At 39.0% G+C, this 22185-nt stretch overlaps 1 protein-coding gene across 1 annotated transcript in view; it reads right to left on the minus strand.

Annotated features, from left to right (window-relative positions):
* LRP1B (LDL receptor related protein 1B) overlaps positions 1-20760 on the minus strand; it is a 568332-nt gene extending 547572 nt beyond the window's left edge. Inside the window, exons 1-2 of the mRNA XM_026852527.1 lie at positions 20691-20760; positions 19689-19814 (exon numbers count right to left, since the gene is read on the minus strand). Coding sequence (XP_026708328.1) covers positions 19689-19814; positions 20691-20760 — 196 coding nt within the window. The remainder of the gene's footprint in view (positions 1-19688; positions 19815-20690) is intronic.
* Positions 20761-22185: the final 1425 nt, after the last annotated feature.

The following is a 22185-nucleotide window of genomic DNA, read 5'->3' on the forward strand; positions in this document are numbered from 1 at the left end:
GGGGGGGGGGGGGGAAAGGCAGAAAGCAAAAAACCCCTTTTTTTTCCCTGACTATTGAACAGAGACAATCCTGGAAATAATAAAATATATTTTTCCCTTTAAAATTTTCCTTCCAGATGGTCCTATATTCTTTATGTGCGACTTTGCACTTTAAAATCAAGCAAAAGTTATTGTACCTATTTACGTTTCTTATCTTGTACTCATGTTACAACATGCTTCACAGACTGAAGCTAAAAATCCTTATTAAACATGGGGCTCAATCATTTTTTTTATTCTCTCACAATCCCTGGAACTTCTCAGAGCTGTCTTACCATGTGAGAATCTGTGTATTTAATGGTCTCTGGGAGGAGTGTGAAAGTGGTTGCAATTTTGTGCCAAAACTAATACTGAAATATACTGGTCACATTTTTATGGCCACACCTAACCAACCTTTCTTCAGACCCTTCCTGGATGAGTAATTAAAGAATAACATTTGTAGCTGTGTAACTTTTTTTAATGACATAGGCTGAAATAGAGCCCCTTGCAGGCTATACTGTCTCTCAAATTATGAGGTGAACATTATATCAAAACAGCAAAAGTTTTCCAGTTGACTCACATTAGAAAAACAAACTATGGAACTCAAGGACCCGTGCATTTCACTTTAATATGAAAAAAGTGAGCTATTTTCTCTCCAGTGTTACAGACTACAAAATGAAAATTGGAAACACGGAAGAGACTCAAAGTAATGCAAGATTCAAATGAGGAACCACATTCCTCATGAGTGAGCTAGGCCTTAATAAATAAATACCAAAAAAATGCCAAACTTAAGGACTACAGTTCACACAAATGGACAGCATTGATTAATATGTCAGAGGTAAAACAACATTAACTCAAGTTCTGCTGAGTATAAGGCACAACCTGTGCACCCCCAGCCTTACACCAGAGGATATAACCAAGGGATACAGGTACCCCTCATCTCAAGGCAACCTCCACTCCAGGGGGGTCCACCCAGCACCAGTTTCTCTAGAGCCAGAGTCAGGTTTTACCATGTTTCCACCACTCAACACATTGCCCTACGGCAAGGGCTTGCCCTGGCATGCCGAGGCAGTCTGGCAACCAGGCTAAATCCATGAAAAGGAAGATAGTTGAGGCTACTCAAAAAGCAGCAATGAAAGAAATTATTTCACTTTGCAAGAGTTTGCACGGCTTAGCAAGGTTCACAGAATCACCTCCTCAGAAAAAAAAATTTTCACAGAAGTAACATGTGATGTTACAGCACAAAATGAATAGACTATTGGCCTTCAGCAAATGGGGTATTTATTGTTTTTAAATTATACATTAGTGCTCAAGCAACAATGACATTTATAGTTCACAGCAAACTGCAAGAATAAGGAAGTAGTGAGCTAGAACTGAGGACTTAGATTAGTGATCTTGTATGCCCTGAGGGAGTGCGATATCTAAAAAGATGCACACATGAAGTAAGAAAGATACAGAGATGCTGGGGGAATAAAGCCAACTGAGGTAGCAATATGGAAAATCTACTGCTCAGAAACATCCAGAGATCAGACTCCAATCTCAGTAGAGAGTTTGGAAGCTGAAGGGATTTAATTAAAAGAGAGAACAAACCTGAAACAAGAGTAATCACAGAGCTACAAACAGCTCCAAGAAGAGCACTGACCAGTCCTTTTACAGGACCACGGCCACAAAGCAGCAGGCATACCTCCATAGGTAGCACTCAAAACAAGATGGCATACACCAGAATGCCATACCATCATTTTCTATTTTTGCTTTCAGAAATTTTCCCCAGAGAGTAAGTCCAAACATCATCATATCAACATTATAAATGCCAGTTTTCAGCCTGAAGCCTTTAAGTTGTAGATATTAACAAAGATGAAATGCTTACCTACTCAAATAGAAAGGCAATTTTGACCTTAACACATTAATGTAAAAACAAAATGTGTTGTTTTGATATTTACAAGGTGCCAGAATTAGCTGCACTTCACATGCCATCCTTGCTAAAACAGCCTTGTAAAAGCCCCTCTGGAGGAGGAGAGAAGGGAATAAAGTAAGAAAAAAAGAATTACCAATAGAGAATTTACAAACCAAACTTCAAAAAAGTTCAAAAGAGCACTTGAGCTCTGTAGACAAGGGTCTCACGGAGCCCAAACTGGAAGCAGACTCTGCATATCTGTGAAATCTTTCCCAACACCAGCTGAAAAGCAGAGCTGCTGCAGAGGATGAAATCCGCTATCCAGGTGGCAATGGAGGGTGCCACATAAATTAGTGAAAAATCATTAATTTGCACAAGCCACACTCCTCCCGATTTGCCCATACACCATTACGTTTGTTTGGCGAAATATAAGACGGAGGAATTTTATTTCGAGCCATTCTGGCCACGTGCAACAGCTGTTACACGGTTTATTAGCAAGTCCCACTGAGCGCTCAGAGCAAAGCAGACATGCGAACGAGACAGGTTTTAACTAATGCCTGAGTAGTCAATAACAACAGTAGCAGCAACACAGTAAGCACCACAGTGGCATCAGTGGCTGACTGTGCTAAGGGCAGCTGGAGGAGGCCCTAAGAGCTCCCAGAAAAACCATCTACGGGGCTTCTGAGCCTTTTATTTTGTTGAACACCTCTCCGTAATACCCCCAGCATAAGGCCTTGCACAGACTTCAAGGATCTCTAATTTTTTTTATTTTCTTTACTCCTTATTTCAACAACAAAGCTCCTGCACGCCTTTAGAGGAATATTAATGACGCAGATGACCCAACCCTGAACCCTGTGAAAGCCATTACCGTTCGCTGAGACTAACTGTGCTGATGCCAGCTCAGTTTATTGTGTCGCCTTTGTTTGTTTCCCTGAAAACACGATGCTACAGCGAACCAGGGGATGTTAATGTATTTCCATGCCATGCTGCATTTGTTTTTACTGCCAGAACTGTGTACTTAATATAGCTGATACCTTCTACAAGGCTAAGACATCTTAATGAGCTCAGCACAACCATGCACGGAGGCCTACACCAAAGATCACTGCCTCGTGAGCACCTTATTGGGGCGGGCATGGATCACTGTCCAAATATTACTGCTAGCTGTGGACTAACTAATGCAGTTTTAACAAGCTAAAAACATCTTGCTAAGACGCATCTGTCATTATAAATGACAGTAAAGTGGCCACACGGTGTAATACATTTACCAAAGCCATCACATGGCGGTAGGAATTAGCTTTGGTACTTGGCATGTTTCTGTGCTGATAATGGTTGGGGGTTTCGCATATACTTTTTCTTCTGGCCATTTCAGTGGCTAAAGGAGATATACTGTCAACTTGATGCATATATTTGGTCTAAGAAAAAAATCCCTTCAATGTCCCAGTATCATTAAATTGTGCCACTAATAATGCTGTGTCTGAAGAGGAGTTCTACCTTCCCCTATGCACTGGAACAGTGCTACCCGGGGCAAACCTTCTGATCCCTGCCTGTAAAAGTACACACAGTACCATATTAAACACCAGGTTAGTACCATCCTATTGACCTGCAGGGCTATGATGGTTCATGTACATAAATAACTTTAATCAAGGTAGCAAGAAGCGCTTCCAGAGAGATGGGATTCAGTCTTAGGCTAGAGTAGCATAAAATCTACTTTCTGGATTAAACTGGCTTACCCGTGCATTTACAAGTGTGGAGCTCCTTACACGAAACACACAATTAAAAGTAGATTGCTACAGAAACATACACACACATATTTATGAGAAGGTTCTTTTGCACTGAGAGTAGAAAGAAATCTTTAAATTCAAACATAAATAAAACCACATCTGATGTAGTGCTCCCCTGCACAGCCAGTAAAATACAATCAGAGCTCAATCACAAAGCAGAGCTCCCCGGTAGAGACAGCCCTACAGAAGCACCGTAAATCCAACGCCTCCTTCTGCTCTGAGTAACTTTTCACATCGATCTTCCAAGCACTAGGAGATTTTTATTAAGTTACCAATCCCTTCCAATGAGGGTCATAACACAGAGGAAGTCCAAATCTAGATTTAAAAATATGAAAATCAGAGGTAATTATGGGTGCTGCATCACTGCTTTTTCTACACAATTGACTCCTCAGTTGCAATTTTATACATCTATTAGCATTCTTCTCCACAATGGAAAAGGAACATTCCCCTTGACTCTGCATGAAGTTTTTCATCTATTTACTGTCATACAAAAATCAGACTGAAAATTCTCTTAAAGTATCTCACAGTATTTCTTTATGCTTTCAAAACTGTAAGCCTCCTGGCAACTAAAATATGGCCACAAATACAGCTGAGTCATGGAAAAATGGAATAAACATACCATGATTTATGGTTTTATGATTTACCACGGAAAAACAACTGAGCTGTCTAGATCACTGCAATCTTCTCTGCCTTCCTAGGCTTGGATTGCTCACAATTAGAGGAAAGTATTTCAATTACTTTGAAAAGTAATCCTTTTTTTTTTAAAAAAAAAAATTACACTGCAGACAGGACCGCAAGATAAAGCTGTTTGACTGTAAAAAAAAAAAAAAAAAAAAAAAAAAAAAAAAAAAAAAAAGAGCTGAAAAGCGCTCAGCAGTACTCTGTGAGTAAGTGTCTGGCAGATCAGGAAGGGGCAGGTGAATCACGAGTGCGAGACTGTATGTGTCACTGTTTGGCAGCAGCCGTTTGTAATCTGGGGTGAGGTGTAAAGGTTGCCCGGTTTGCATTGACCTGTGTAGGCTGCTGGAAGACTCGGGAACTGATTAGATCCTGTCGCTCCTCCATTTACAGCTTACCCTCGCGAGGCCAAGGGCTCCTCAGCCATTTGTCCCACACAGCCTTCCCGAGGCTTTTCAAACGGGCACCTGCAGCAGATCATCGCGCTGGCATTAGCTTTGCTTCCTACATCGCTAAGCTGCGGCTGCGTTATAGATGCTGGCTGTATAACTACCACGGGCTCTCATCTTTCTGGGTACTATTTCTGACAGTGGCAAGCCAAAAATCAAAGAGACTAGGACTTAAAGGTCAAGGAATATTATATTCATCATTTCAACCTATCGTCAGCTCAAAAGAAAAGCCAACCACCAAATCGCTTTGTCTGTGAGGTTAGCTTAGTCAAAGTTAACCTCGTTCTAGCTCATTAAGAAGCATTTATCTATTTCACGTTTTCCTAGTATTTCTAGGGAAATACAAAAGAATGTTCAATATTTAAATCCATATACATCCTTGAACGAAATATCACCAGACTTCATAGAAACAGGAAATTAGCCAAGTCCCTTACTCCAGCATCCCTTCCTGTGGCAGACTAAAGAACAGTGCTATGAAATGGCTTCTTTTAATATTCTTGCTTATCTGTACCATTGTTATGAACAATGCTCATGAACGATGAAAGGGACGCTTGGAGGGCAAGCCCAGCACCAGGATTGTGCTCTCCTTCACAAGCAAAAAGGGGCAGCAGGAATGGTCCTTGTACTGACCTTCTGTACAAACACGTGTTCTACCTTGCTTATATATAAATTCATTCTCCCTCTGAGTGATCTCCCATTTTTTCTGCTTTGGTCAATTGTTCCTGATAAACCAAATCTGAAAACTGCAGAAGAAAGTTTTGTTCATCTAAAAAAAACCATAAAAATTCCAATTTGGGGCTCAATATTCAGAAGTGTAGAAAGTGTATTGAGTAGTATTTCCTGTCAACAATACCAGGTGCATTTCTAATAGAAATAATTTGTGGGATATTTATTTATTGACATTTCAGAAGACCAAACATTATTATACATTGATCTTAATCATATTTTGTATAATTAGGTGTCTGAGCAAAGGTTAAGGGCCACATCTGATCCCTTTATAAAGCTGTCAGAAGCATTTCTTCATAGGTTAGAATCCTGGGATTGAATATGAAATTTAACCTGAATGGTTATGGCACAACTGCAACTAAACAGGAGCAAAGCGCTGTGGTTTAGGTCAGATGCGTGCAGAAAGGGAAAAACACACGTAGCTAAATCTATACTAAAACGTAAGTTGATGATAAGTTAAACCCCAAATACATCATTAAATCTTGCAGTACGCCTTCCTAAATTTCAGCTCCAACTTCTAATGAACACTCACTGTGAAGGCAGAATTCTTCTCTGTCACACAACCTACGGACAGTTTTGGACAGGTAATTCACAACAGCCCGTTCTTGTGGCCTGGACACAAGAAGCACAAGTAAAAGGCCAGAGATTTAATAACTTCACGGACCAAACCTTACTGCACATTCATAGCGAAGGAACCATTCATCACCCAAACTGTTTCCAAGCCAGTCCTGTTTCTTAGGCTGGAGACAGCGGCTTGCTCATATACAGCAAATTTAAAGATCAAGGTTCTTCATATGGTAGATTAGGCTCTTCCACACATTTTACTTGCTGTGTAATTCGATCATTAACCATCTTTGTGCCAGTTGCAGATAAAAATGTCCTTAATGTCTTTTAAAGGCAGCATTTTTTCTCATGAAATGAAAACCTTTCAGGTTACTTTTTTTAAATCATAAACAATTCCTTGCTGCCAGTGCTAGTAATATATTAATTATTTAACTGAAATAAATGCATCTGTTAATGTGTTTAATTAAGCATACAAAGCTCTTTATTTGATGTTATTTGTATTTAAGATTTCATGTTTTCCCTGAAGTATTTATTATCCAAAGCATGATTCTTCTAATCTTAGATATACTCTGGGACTGAAGTACTATTTTATATCAGCATTTCTCAGCTGCTTTTATCATGAATAGATATATTACAAACCATGTTAATGAGCTGTTTGGTATTCATATATTAGACTTTTCCTCATTTTGTATGGAAATAATACTATAAAAATTCTAAGAATACTAGTTTTATGTGCATGATAATGATGAGATTCAAAGCAAATAAGGAGGAGGAAATCTGGTGGCAGTGAAACTGAAATGGATTAGTACATCGTCAATGTGCTTTACATTGGTATAAAATTATTAAGCATGTAATTAAGTAGGATCAATTGCACTGTTTGTTTTTGGGGTAATGTTTTAGCTATTTTAGATGTTTTATCTTTAAGAATTTAATTTCACACTTTAATGATCTTCTTGTAATTTTCTCCTCCTGCTATGAAGTCACATAGGATACGCATGAAATCCACTACATATCATGAAGTGACTAGGGTGGAAGGCCAGGCCAAAGTCACTGCAAAGGAAGATAACAAAAAGGCAAATTAAATAATTTTGTAAACACAAAAATAGTTCAGTTCAACTGACCTTATTCATCAGATGCATTCAAATCCCTGGGATTGTAAGCAGGAAAGAAATTATACAGTTACTTGCAGCAACTGCAGCTTTGACCTGGCTGACCTGAGACATCTCCAGTGCAGCCAAAGTGAAATGAGATCTGGCGTTTGAGGAGCCTAATGAGTAAAACCGTCAGCCTCTAGTACACTTACATCTGCATGCAGGTCACAGAATTAAATAAAAAAAACTAAAAAAAAAACAGCTTTGGGTAAGGTGGAGAGAGAGAAGACTATTCTCTGTCTTGGATAGAGAAGTTACTACTGCGCTACTGAATAATAACCCAACTGTGAAAATAAGTCTGCTATTAAACTGAATTGTCTCATTTTGAACAAGGAATTACAAATCAATGAAACAACGCATTTGTTATTATGGAAAATCCAACGTCTGAGTAGGTTCCCTTATTAATTTAATATGCAGGACAAGGCAAATGCTGCCCTGCGGTCCCAGCTCACCGCACGTTCTCCCGTACATGACTTCCCAGGGACTGAAAGCAGAGCTGTGGCCACCAGCACCACTCTGGACTGAAGGGGGTGAGGACATCAGAGACAAGTTCATTGAAAGGCAAGATAACACCAGGTGATATTTATTTTACTGAAAATACAGTCAGAGAAGAGAGATTTCAGTAAGAATAGAGTATCCTTGTTATTGCACAGCATAGGTATTTTACTACAGATCATCTCTCTTAAGAGTAGAGCAGATATCTATTACTTATATTACCCATTATTTGTACCTGGGTTTTATACTTGAACTTATCATTGGCTTTATGTTACACAGCACTACTGTAAACTAAATTACCTCTTGCAACAAGAAGCCAAAGACGGCAGCATATTAGAGATCTACCTCAGACAACTTTATATTAAATAGTTTAAAAGATTACATAAAATATCAAATAGCCCAGTATAGATGTAGAGAAGCAGCCAGAATGAGTTAGCAAATGCCAATATTCTGTATAGCCTGAGCGTAAAGGCAGTGAGAGACGCTCTTTGTAGCTTTGGCAAACTTATGAATGCTTAAGTGAAGCAAAGAGAATAAATACTATTTTAAGATAGGAAAAAAAAATATTTCCACCTAGATTTTGTTTCAGCACTTCAATAATGAAAATAAGTTTGCCACATCTTTGAAGCAACTCACATTACTGCAAATACACCATTAACTGCTACACCTCCTCAGAAGCTAAGTCTTCAATGATGTTATCAATGTCAGATGGTAAAAATTCATTTAGCATTCTCCATGAAGAAACAGATATACACCAACTTCGGTCTAATCCTGTAAACACCTGTTCTCACAAGTAGAACTCACTCACAATTATTTCATATTAGGTATATCTCAGTTTTATATACATTTTAAGACCTACTTCTGAGGGCAGAGCTCACAATCCTACAAAGCAGATGCACATGGATGTTGACGCATCTTTGAATAATGTAAGTTGAAGGCGTTAAGCAATGCAGACTTAAAAATGTTTCCTTTGGCACAGTTTCACCCAGAAGTACTGGGGCATGAACAAGAGCTGCTAAAACATGGACTTTCTGGATTGGATCTGTACATCCATAAGTTAACATAAGGAACTGAATCCTGAAGGATACTTTTTGAAATGAAATCTTGTCCGTCATTTCCTATTCTGCTTTATTAAAAGTCTAAAATGTAGCACAGCTGAATCCAGACTGTTGGCTACAGCGAGCTGCACTCCTTTGTCATAGTTATACATTATTCTTTGTGAGCAGAGGTTTTTATCTTGCATTATTTCTTCATCCATAGCAAAGTGCCCTCTTTGCTGACTAAAACTACTGCGCATTTTATCGTTAATAACACATCTAAATTCTTATTTTAAATCACAGCCCTATTTTGAAAAAGAGCAATTTTACTTTTCTTCCAGAAAGCCATCTGCTTGCTAATGAGAGTTGTTTTCATCAGTAATTTTGAGAAGAAAAATGGTTATTACGTTTTAGCACTCTTAAAGTGACAAATAAAGAACACCATACAGCCCCTATTTAAATACACTATGTTTCTCCCAATACAGACCTACAGGCCAGATGTATCATTATAATTATAAATATTTGTAATGAGTCTCCATGCAATTGGGGCTCACAGTGAAGTAGCATTACCTCAGATAAAAATCTTTCAACGAGAAATTTCATACATAAGATTGCTGTAATTTATAAATCCCTGCATTATCAAAAATTACCTTTTTATAACACTGAAGCCAAAAAGGCTTTTGATGATGCTATGTACTTACGCTTTTTTCTAAATATGTTTTAAAATTTTATCAGTGCCTAATCAATAGACAATGCTGTGATACAATCATTTCTCTATCTCCCTTTTACCAAAGCCGTTCCTGGTGGAGAGTGCACTAGCAGCCTAACAATCAACACTCTCCCAATCATCTTGATATTTGGCTGAATTATCCTGCTTAAGGTGCATTCCTCATTTCCCAAAATACTCTTTTTTCCTGATGCTGAATATTGAAGAGCAGTAGCATGACAAGGCAGCAAGAGACAAAGAACTGTTAATGGTGAGATAAAATACAAGACAGAAAATGAAGCACATTTAGGACATCAGTGAAAAGGATGAGACCTATGAGAGGGGAAAGGGAATCTCTTTAGGATGATGACAGAGACCACAGGAACACAGACAGGAACAGAGGATGAAAGACAGATTTCATAGTAATTTCAGTATTTTTGTCAGCAGAAATAAAAAAGTGGAAAAAGTGAGAAAAGTTCAAAAATAATGAATAAAGTAACAGTGAGGATTAGGGCTAAACAAAAAAAAAATGTGGGAAAATGTAGAGCTGGAGTGAAAGAGATAACTCAAGTACAGAAAGCCTTGAAAGAGTTGCAAGGACATAAATACGAAAACAAAAAGGAGAAAACTAAATAAAATTGTTAAGCTGTAAAAGAGAATACCAATTAAGTGGATTACAAATAAATGTGCATGGAAAAAAGGACAAAACCACCACAGAATGAAGTTGAAATCAGTACATACCAAACTAAATAAAGGACAGATTGAACTAAATAAAGGGCTTCTAGGGAAAATCAAACCAAAACAAAAAACCCCACACTGCAACCTCGCATTTCTCCCCTCCCACCACTTGCCTAATGACCAGTAACTGCCCCACATCTTCAGGCAGACAGGTGGTTTTGCCTGTGTATCTTAGAGATAGCTGGTGCCATTTCTTTCAACCACAGTGCTATTGTTTAGCTCCTCACTGGGGTCTCCTGAATTGACAGCGCGGGAGACATCCCTCCCGTGATACCGGAGAGGACTGCATCTGCACCTGAAAGATGGCCAAACCGTGATGAACAGTGGAACATGCATCTTACTTGTGGCCAAAGACTGTCAAGAAGGTCAAAGCTGAAAACAACACAAACAAATTATCAGATTGTAACAGCCAGCACAAGCTCATGGAAGAGAAACTGTGCCAACTCCTTCTAGCTCTTCTCTTCACATCTTCACTTTTTTTTGGGGTGTATAATTTATAGATTAGTTCTGAAAACACAACCGCTTTGGGTTAAACACTTGAAAATAAAACCTTGGTCAAAGTATGAAACACTTCTATAGGTTTTTCAAAAGATTGATCTTTTCATTTTCTTGTCTTGTGAGTATATATCCCATTAGATCTGCTTCTGTGTAGGAAGTGCAATTTTAGCAAGCAATTAATCCATAAATGAGCTGTTTCAGAGTTTTAGGTATTGGGCATCATCCTTCAAAGGCTCTATCCTAGCCTTGTATTATATCTACATGTTTCTACAGACCTTAAAAGAGGCTCATTTTGTCAGCAATCATTTAATTGAATTCCCCATGAACCACTTTTGGAAAACCATGCACAGGATAATCAGTCGTAGAAAAAAAAAAAAAAAAAAAAAAAAAAAAAGAGTACTATTTCTAATGATCATGTCACTGAGAGACACAATGACCTTTAAGTCCTTCAATCCTGAACTTCTTGCTGCATACTTTATTACAAAATAAAATATGCAGCCAGAGAGCTACAGAAATTATACCTGTCTGAACCTGGACCTCACCAGGGATGCTGAATTTCTGTGCAATAATGACACCGTGATTCCCCGTGCAACTCTCATCTTTCACATAGACTGGAGATGCTGTGATTTTGAACACCACACCCCCCTTGAGTTCATACGCAAACATATTGAAAAATTTGGGCCATGTGGAAAGGCAAAATGAAATCTGATGCTGCATTTTATGTACTCAGATGTTCACATAAACTCCAGCTCTTTCTGGGTACAAGAGAGCATCCTGTTGCAAGTTCTTTTCACATGAGCTCAAAGCGTTTAAAAACCAAATGAAATCTTTCTTAAACTTACTGTGCACCACACAGATCTTCTGCTACACATTTGCAAGGCGTGAATTGTTACTAGTAAACCAGAAATGTGCTAGACTTAAACCTACTGGCCTATAATAAAAGTTAATGTAACTGATGGGTAAGTTGTAAATAATTGTTTAAATATCTGCACATATAACACACTAACTTCAAAATGATCACCAAAATCTATTGCAAAGTCTTCAATTAGCTTTTAAGGCAATTATGTTTGGCTGAAAAGAACTGGGTGTGTGGACTGTGTAAAGGACAGTGTTAAAGAATGTTCAGACTGGAAAACAGAGCAGAAATGAATACACAAAATAGAAAATAAACTATTAAAAGTAGTTATTGGATGCTTTTAGTCTTTAAAATTATTGAAAAAAAGAAATAGCAGAAGCAGGTAATCCTCCGCTAAATTCCGATTTTTACCTGATTGCATGTCACTTTCAAAATGATCACTTAAGAAAAAGTATTTTTTCTTTACAAAACTGAAATTGCAACCTCCTACCAAACGAACACTGCTGGAAGCCCAGCCCCTGTTGCTAACCCTTTACAGTTAAGTCAGCAGTGCCTGGGCAAGTCACCAGGAACAAGATTCACTATACTTCTGATAGCAGTTGAACAGACTTACACCTTGCTCTTCCAAGATCCTTGTGTTCAGTACAGTGCAAATTTCAGCTGCACAGTGTTACCTGGCTGACAGGGTATACAATACACACGAGAGGTGCTCGGTGTACCCTGGCATTCCTCAGCACTTTGTTATCTATCCTCTGAAATCTTCCCTCTTGCAGATCTGATCTTCCTAGTTATCAGACACACAGAACCACCCTACACTATTAAAAAACCAATAAAATAATTACAAGCAGGCACAAAGTTAGTCACTCCATCCTTCAGATGGCATTATGCAACACAGCTCCAAGGGAAAGCCATACAACCTCCTCCTGGTGGGACTCAGCCGCTCGTGTTCAGCGCTACACCAGCGCTCAGTGTTAGGCCAGCACACCTGCTTGGCTTTCAGTGCTGCAAGGCTGGGTCTATACAGCCCATATAATACCGGGATCAGACCGAGATCGGCCTCTGGTGGGATGACTGTGGACAGTTGCCCACCCAGCCGCTCACTCGCTGCCCTTCCTCAGCAACATGTGGGAGAAAACAAGATGGCAAAGCTCATCGGTTGGGATAAAGACAAGAGAATCACTCACCAGTCGTCAACACAGGTAAAACACACTTGAGTTGAGGAATATTAATTTAATTCAGAGCCAGACTGAAGTCCCTGCCAGGAGAACTTGATCCAGCCTGGGCTTCTCTCCACAGGCCAGTTTCTTCAAGAAACATCCACCCGCTCCTCCACGGTCCCCTCACGGGCTGCAGGGGCACCTCAGCACCTCTGCCCCCTCCCTCCTCTTCCTCCAACCTGGATGTTCACTGGGCTGTTTCTCCTCACTCCTCAGAGCCCAGCAGCGTTTCCCCCTTCTCAAATACGCTTTCCCAGAGCGCTGCCCTGCCCTGGCACCATTGCGGAACCAGCTGGGCCCAGCACGGGGCAGCCCCGGCCTCTCCTCACAGAGGGGCCCCCATGGCCCCGGCTGCCAACACCCAGATACACACACCCGGTACACGTCCAAATAATAGTAAGTTCCATAGTAGGGCCACGGTCATATGTTTAATCACACCCGGTATTCAAAGTCACTCACATAAAACGAACGAACTAGTTTTATTCAGAGAAGGGTAACGCACGTATTCCAGTAATCTGACAATGTGCTTATGTCTCAGAAGTAGTATTACTGTCTGTTGGGAAATTATAAAAAGGAATTGCCTCTAAATGTTCTCTAGGGCCTCAACTGCACTTCTTAAACGCTGGCTGTGACAGAAAGTAAGTGCAAAAACATAAAGGTTATTCCCTGGCCCAAGACGAGTGCTCCCCTGCACCCAAGGATGGGGCAGCTCAGAGCAGGATTTGTGCTGAGGGTGAGAAATGTAGGAACATCCCCTAAGTACAAACCCTCTCAGAAAGACAACTAGGCCTCATCAACACCAGTTCCGAACAACCTGAACTCCTCCAGACCGGCTGCAATGCGGGATTTGTCTCAATGGGGTGCTTCTCTATAACCTTTCCAAAAGGCTTAGAGGACACGAGCACCATTGACATTCATCCTTTCCAGACTGTTTGCTCTAATATTCGGTTAAGTACCAGAACATCAGTAATCCCATCACACCAGCAAAATGACCTTTCCTGGAGGGGCCAAGCACGGCAGTTTTCCCAAACAATGGAGTAAGGAGAAAGCAGAGGTCAGAAGCTGAAGCCCAGGTAGCAGTCATGCAGGTGTTCACCACAGGGAAAAGGGGCAGACAACAACAACAAAAAAACCCTATCTGACCAGAATCAAGCACAGCAGACCTGAGAGACTATAAGCCAGAAAATAGGATGGCAAAAACACCTGCCAAAATAAACACATCTTCGGACATCTTTTCTTCAGCAGTGGTTACCAAGCACATTAGCTTTGTCAGGGTAAACTGCAAGGAGATTCTCATTGGTAAGTGTGTTTTCTTTCAGATCTGCAAAAGTGGTATTAGGAAAGTTAATCCTACTTGAAAACATTCATCTTGTTCTGTCAGTAGCACTTCTCACCAGCTAACATAAAACCATAGCAATATTGTATTGCTGCATTAAGCATTTAACTTAATTTTATGTAAACTAGCAGTAGTTTCATAAAATTTATTGACATTTGTCACTTTGTTGTGGTTCATTTCCTATAAGCGCTTTAGAAGTTCAGTTTTATGCTACTGATATGAAAGATCCTGGTTCAGAAAGAAAAAGCGATTATACATCCATTACCCCAAAGCAGTTTAAATATGACCAGTAACACAGTCAAGTAGCTTGCTGAAGAATAGGTGTAAGCAGCTATTTCATGTCACAGACTCCTTGTTCAATAGTAACTACATACAGCAAAACTATGGAAGGTGAAAACACAATTTTTCCCTCATGTCCAGCATTTTCTTCATTTACCTCCCATACCCTCATGGCAGATGTCTTCAACGTATACAAGTTATTTACTGATATGGGATTTTCCAAAGCTACTTAAGAGTGGTTTGGGAACCTGGCCTCTACTGAATTTCAGTGAATCTACTCGAAAAAGAATGAGGAGCTTTAGGAAATTTTATGTTTATTGTTTCATACCACATGAGTAACATGACATCCAATTATCTTATCCTTTGCTGTTAAAAGAACTACAATTGAGGTACCTAATTAAAAATTTTTAAGCTTGTGAAACTAGTCTCACATAATTAGTATCCAGAGAATGAAAGAAGCTATTTTAGCAAACAAAGTGAGATGCAAGCTTATAAATAAGGTATTTCTGGTTGCTGCCTTTCTTTTGCTCCTCCAACTTCAGTTTAATCATGACTGCAGATGATGATATTCCCTTAAGATCCCAGATAAAGATTTTTATCTGAGATAATTTCAACATGTTATAAGCCTACATCTACTTCAACTTCTAGAACAGGGACCATCCAAATTTGATGATTTGCTAATGGAAACTGGGTTTTTTTCAATTCAGGGTCAGATAGCTACAAATAAATTGTGCATGTGGCATGCATGCAAACGGTCATTTGGGTGGCATTTAAGAAAGCTCAAATACAAGAACAACAGTGCCAGGATAACATAGAAAGTGCAGTTGCGGACAACATGAGAGGCACAATTTCCGACTGTCAGTTCAGAGCGAACTGTTTTCAGCATTTTGGTGCTGCTAAAATAACAGAGTGTCAAGGACTTTCCTGTCTGGTAGAACTCAAGTTGTACTGTATTTTTTTCCCCCTCTTATAAGATATTCATATTCAGGCAAGGTCATAGGTGGTTCTAACGGGCAACTGTGCTGTAGCAAAGCACTGCTGCCTGCCACACGCCACAGAACGACATGGAAAGAGTTCAGGGTATACTTGTGCCAGACCTCAAGTCTCTCTTCACAGGGCAAGTATCAGGCAGTGTTACAGCATCTTCCTCTACATCATGGCTAAGGGAAAATAAACCAGCCCTTGCCGGAACTGTTGCTGCACAGAGCATTACAAAAACTAAACACAATCAATTGTGTACAGTTCCAGAAAGCAGCTACAGAAAATAAGCAATTTTTTTTCCTGCTCCTTTGTTTCACCTCGCCTTAGCACAGTGCATTCTGACTGAGAGGAGTTTGTGAACTGAGACTAGAAAACAATATGCAAGCCAGGAAAATTCTGAAGCTGTAAACACAAAAACAATCCTTAAGTACTAAATGGATGGAGTCATTTGCCAATACACCTTTTTAGATGTCAACCCTGTTAGTAGGAGGCTGAGGACGAGACCAGGTAACAGTACAACAAATCAAATGTCTAGATTTCAGAAGCCATTGGTATTCCTTGGGCAACCACATGGCTTATTTAGAGATTAATATGTTATTCAGAGGTATTACTGTGGAACGCTCCACACACTGGTACCCCAAAATAACAATGTTGTGAATTGGTTCTCTGAGATACAATTAGTGACCTTCCCTATTTAAGCTCCTATAAAAGTTGTTGAGATAGGCAAATGCTTACAGCTTAAGACCAACACTAGTGGCAAGAATGGTAAAATAAGAAAAAAATTCAAAACAAAAAGGAAAACCCCAAGAAAAACAGTATTAAACAAGTGTTTCCAACTGCTGAGTGCCCGAAGCAGGCAACAGTGAACGGGCACTAGGCGATACAAAATTCTGTCGCTATCTTTGCTTTCTAAATATACTGTTAAAATACAGAGTTTAACTTTTGGAGCTGTCTCATGAAAAGAGTCCAGCAAATGAGTCTACAGACAAAAAATCTGTTTGTTTCTTTTTTTCAGAAAGGAAGTCTTCCAAACATTTGCACCAAATTCCAAACCAAAAGCCATCTGTAAAACTCAAGCATGTCTGGCCAGATTCTGGGGCATCTGATAGAGTTCTATTGATTTCAAGTGAGCTTGCTGATTTAGCCTAGTGAAGAATTTACCATCATCCGATTAGGTTAGCTACATTGATTTTGGAATCCTGACTATTTGCAAAAACCTTATGAACAACCTAGACACTTACCACCCAAGAAAGGGTAGAAATTACTTGGTAAAGAATATTATTAATACGATTTTTTAAAAAAATCAATTTTCTCATGAACAACTCGCCAACAGAAAAGCAACAAAATTTGCTCACTAAATTATTCATTACAAATTACTAAACCAGGTTCTTTTGCACTATAAAAAGCAGCAGCTCCACTGAGAGCAGCAAGAGTTACAGCTGCTAAGAAACAGAGAACACAAGTATAGGTGCTGCAGGAATTCACTTCTGGTTTTACAAAGCTATTTGTAATACCACTTAGTGGAAGATGGGATGTAGAAGGGGAACAGACTGATGATGGAAGCTCTCTGTTGACTCAGAAGAACACAGGAAGTGACAGGACACCTCCATCACACACGAGAGCCCACGGAAGATGTGCCTGCAAAAACCCTGCCCCAATTTTTGTCAATTCAGGCTGAGGCTGAATTCAACGATAATTAAGAATGCCACCATTTTCTCCTTTCTGTCCCATCCTAGATTTCTTTACTGATGCTAAAAGGGACTAGACTGTATGACTTCTGGTGGATTCCTGAAGAAATTACTTGATACAATCCTATCATATGTGTTTGTACAACCTAATAATGTTCAGTATCTACTGCAAAACCTGGTTAAAATGCCACCAGGAGAGAGGCCACGAAGATATTTAGTTCTCAGAAGTTTTCTGTAAATTGATGGTTGAGTGATGACACTAATGAGACTTTTCATGTTCTCACCATGGGAGAAGCTGCAACTTGAGAATCTCTCCTTTTATACAGCTTGAAACCCCCACAAGAAAGAAGTTAAGGACTTCCACTTGCCGGAAAAGCTTTGATCAATGTTTGCACGTTATTAGAACCCAGAAAACCCTATTACTAGGCATAAATCCACAGAAAATCAATCAAATTCCATTTGTTTATGGCTATAGGAACAACTAGCAGTATCCGTCAGGCTATACCAAATAATTCGTTATACATAAGTCAGCAAAGAGCTGACAAATAGAGGTTGTGTTCATCTATAAACAGACACATGAGTCAGTACGCTGAAACCGTAAGGTGCTGTGTCCCTGGCATTAACACCACAGAGTTCTCAAATATTTCATGAGAATATTTTTAAGGTAGTTTATAACGCCTTACAGATACCATGATGCTTCTTTCCCACAAAGTATCAGCAGGAAACCTCAGGAGCATTGTATTTATCCCTAATGAGAAATAACTTACCTGATGAAGCTCAAGTACATACACATATTTCATGAAATACTACATTTCACAACAAATTATGCTGACTAAGCAAACACAGAACCATCAAGACGAAAACATAATTGTGAGCAAATACGTAGGAGAGTTTCCCCCAGCATCCCAGTGCCGTTGCTTGGCTCTGACGAGACAGGGCACCAGACTCGACACAATTACCAGCTCAATTCATACAGACCAGTGCAGCCCTGGCACCTCACCAACCAGCAGCTCGTCAGCGAAGGGCTACGTAAGCCGTTCATCCATGAGCATTCAAACATCTTCCTGCTCTACAACCAAAAAAGCAATGATGCTTACTCCTACCTTTGACTTAGGACAGCCTAAGGAATTAGTCCTACAAAAACTGGAAGCATTTGCAAAGGGGAAGGTGTTTCCAAGAGGACCAGGCTCACTGATGTCAAGAAAAGCGCAGGCTTGCTTTGCCACCCCATCCTCCTTTCTTCAAGCCATCAATAAACTTCAAATGTTATGGTTTTAATATGCTGCGACTTACCACAGCGCTGCTGAACGCAAATCATACAGCCCAGTGCAATAAACATGCAAAGTTCTTGACAGGAAAGTATCTAGCAAGCTGCTAGATCTGGAACTATGCGTTATATATCAGGAGGCCAATTAAAAACTCTGTGTGTGACTTTTTGTGCTCTTATCACCACATTCATTACTTGCAGAAAAAAAAGTTAACTGCAGATATTAACACTATGCTTGAAAATATTATTTTAGAGAAGACAGTAATCAATCATCAGCGCAGTAATAAAATGTTAACTGTACCTGATGCTTCCAACTACAGTATTTTGGTTTTGAGAACCCCAAAGTGTTTCAAAGGCCGTTAAATCAAAGCACACTCACCACAGCCCCAGAGGCAATTTTCCTATCTGTTTCAGGGAACAAGCGCTGGAACAGGAAGGTTGCAATCATCAGTGCAATGTTTGCCCAGACAGAAATGGTTTCCAGACATCTTGAATTTCTGCCCCTCATTTTAAAGATTAGACTCATAAATACTGTCTGATGTTTGATATTTTCTTTTCTTTTAGCAGTAAACTGTGTTTCTAGCCTTTCTGACTGTCAGTATGGCTTTGATACAAAATACATGGTTCTTCTCTTACATTAAGTGATTATCCTGGGGATAAAATCAGGAAATTCCCTCCTTTTCTTCAGAATGCAGGAAACAAGGAAACATTAAGATTTAATATCATCTCATCAGTAGTCTACAAGGCTGATAAGAAAAAAGTCTGTAAGGGTGCTACTCTGGTCTTCAGAAGCTCTTAGCCACATTAAAAAAAAAAAAAAAGGGCTTTTATTATAATTAAACATGTTTTATTAAAGCTTTCCTTCATTTTCGTTTCTTTGCTTCTTTCCCCCTTATAGTTTTTACATCTTCTTTCATTCCTCCCTTTGATGTTTCCATGCTTTTCATACTTTTATTGAAAACATTTTTTGCACTATTCAGTTCCACCTCACCTCCCCCTAAATGAATTTAGAAGAATACATTTTTCCTGTGTCTGACTTTGACTCTGCCCTCTACAGCTCATCTACAGCTCAGTGAGAGCACAAGGAACATATGCTGTGGCGACAGCGTTCATTACAACGTGGCACATGAACAAAACACCTTCCATCTCTTCCATTTCTTTTGTCTCTCACCTACACAGTGAATGTAACCTGCTCTCCTTGATATGAAGGTTTATTCAGGATCTATTAAAAAAAAATAATTGAATCCATCCTTTCAATTCTATAGTTAGAGCAACTGTAAATGTTACCATTAAAAGGAAGATAAAATAAAGAGTGGCTCCTTCTTTACTTACATGTATCTAAAGACTCATCTGAATCATCAGGACAATCAGACTCTCCATCACACAGCCAGTGCTGGGAGACACAAGTCACGCGATCACGACACAGAAACTCTCCTACGTCACACAACTGATGTTCTTCTGAAAATGAGAATGTTTTAGAATGCAATGGTTAAAAATGAAGGAAAACAAAGGGGCACAATGAAAATGAAAAGTGAAAAGAAAGTGATTCTGAAATCAAAAATCAAAAATGTGAAGTAAAAATGTAATGATATCTAACGCCTCTACTTAGTCTGTACACTCAACCAGACACAAAGCACACTAGCATAAATTACCTCTGTGGGACAGAAATTCTCTTTTCCTCCAACTATTTCACTATGAAGTAAATTTATTCACAGATAGAAATCAACAAGCTTTCATTTCATGTTATCAGCAGGGAGGTACCCCATTCTCCTCTCCTGCCCCAGAAAATATTTTCAAATTGTTGTTTCAAGTAATCAAATTTTCAAGGATATATTTTTTGTAAGCAGTCATGGGTCTTTCTAAATAAACATCTTAAATAAAATTTTTTACTATTCCTTTAGGTACATACTTTAATGACCAAATCCTGCCTCAATTTTATATAAAAACTATTCTGTATTTCATGTGACCAGATTTGCAGAGAATTTAGCTGTTTAAGGTCAACACTGAGACACCTTGAAGACAATGGCCTTAAAAAGAGTGCGGTTTTGGTGACCTGGCATACCCAAACTATCTGCTAGATTCAACAACCGAAGTCAGATGTCCTTGAGATCTAGAGTTAATTAACTCAAGACTATTCCATCATTAATTAATGTAAAACTATTCTAACATTAATTAAAGCTCACAAAGCCTCTGTGCAATATATTATATTCATCTTATCTATATATAAATTACAGTAGTACCTTCCACAAGGTTACATGGCAGATCACTGGGAAAAGTTTTTGTGATTATTCTTACACTGATACAAGTGAGAAATAACTTCACTGGAGGCAATACTGTTGCAAAGATCAACCCAGGTATAAATAAGGAGAGAATAAACCCCAATTCCACTTGTAGATCTGTCCATCAGCTTAGTTCATATTGAAGCCAAGGGATGCTGTCGCGTTCTCCTTCCCACCGTTAGCCCATGGCGCCCCGTATGCCACCAGCTTCAGGGCCTGCTGAACCGAGCTGCTCTCCTGGAAGACCATGGTTGTTGCAACTTGTGATTAAGTGCTTCATCTTCTCAGGATGTGTTATGATACTCATTTCTTAGTCTGATATGTCAGGTAGCAATTAACATGTTCTGCGGAACACTACACCTGGGCTTCTGAACAAAACACCTATTTCGCAGGTGCTGCACACATAGTCTGTTGGCTAAACACTGTAAGATGTGTTTCTAAACATGCCTGTAAAGCTGACTCTGAGCTTCAAAGGAAAGCCCTTAAGGCACAGTGCTTGGGACATTTATGTACTATTACTCTAGGAAATAACAACAGGCACACTACCAAAATTAACCTGTCCTTTCTTATGTGCACGCCTCCTTTTCAAGGTCAGTCTCTAAAACTAGTGATGGTTACAGTTTCAAACGAGGCAAAGCTACAACTATTACCTAGATATATTTCGCACCACTTAAACCAACTACATCACAGCTTCAGGAACTCTGTAAGAACAAAAGCACTTCTGTTGTATTTTAATTCCTTGCCTTTACTTCAACGGCAAACAGCGCTCAGTCGTTTAAGTTGTTTATCTTCTCTGAAAATAATGAGTGACTGTATAATTAAAAGAGCACGTTTACATGAACATGGAAGTGGTTGTGTTTAAATCTTTCAGGGAGATGATTAAAGGTCCTGCTTTGATAGCGCTTCTTGAAAAAACATCTTGGAAGTCAGAAAGAGGGAGAGAGTTTGTCAGGTTTCAGCGTTTCAAAGATCTACAGTAGGATGAGTAAAGCCTGTATGAAGAACTGTTTAATATTTGTTTTTATAATTTGGAAATCCACAATAAATTTCTGTTTCGTTATGGAAACCTTGTACTACAGTGCAAATTGTTATCTTCTGTATCGTACTTAACTGTTCCTAACAGACCCGGGAAAATTAAAACTAGCACAAAACCAGTTATCTACCATGTCTACTTATTTGTGCCACTCAAGACCAATTATTTCTCAGAGCAAAAAACAGTTGGCCTGGCTAATTTCATGAAATCCATAAGACCAAATAATTTCAAAGAAAATTTTTCTAAATGTTATCTTTATAGATTTCTGAACTGACAGTTAAGTGAAAAAATCTTTAGTGAATAAATATAAACATGTAAAGTTGTGGAAACACTTATATAGTCAAGTTTACACAAGTGACTAGTTCTACATGAATCTACTTTGTTACTTACATGCATAATACCTATAGAAAAAGAAATCTGCTTTTTTTCCTAAGTCCTAACTGATAATAATTGGGTAAAAGAGAAATCAATACTGTCATTTTTGCAAAAACACAATACTCCAAGTCTAATTATATAC

The sequence above is a fragment of the Athene cunicularia genome (genome assembly GCF_003259725.1).
Source record: "Athene cunicularia isolate RWA chromosome 7 unlocalized genomic scaffold, athCun1 chr7_part1, whole genome shotgun sequence".
Classification (NCBI taxonomy): domain Eukaryota; kingdom Metazoa; phylum Chordata; class Aves; order Strigiformes; family Strigidae; genus Athene; species Athene cunicularia.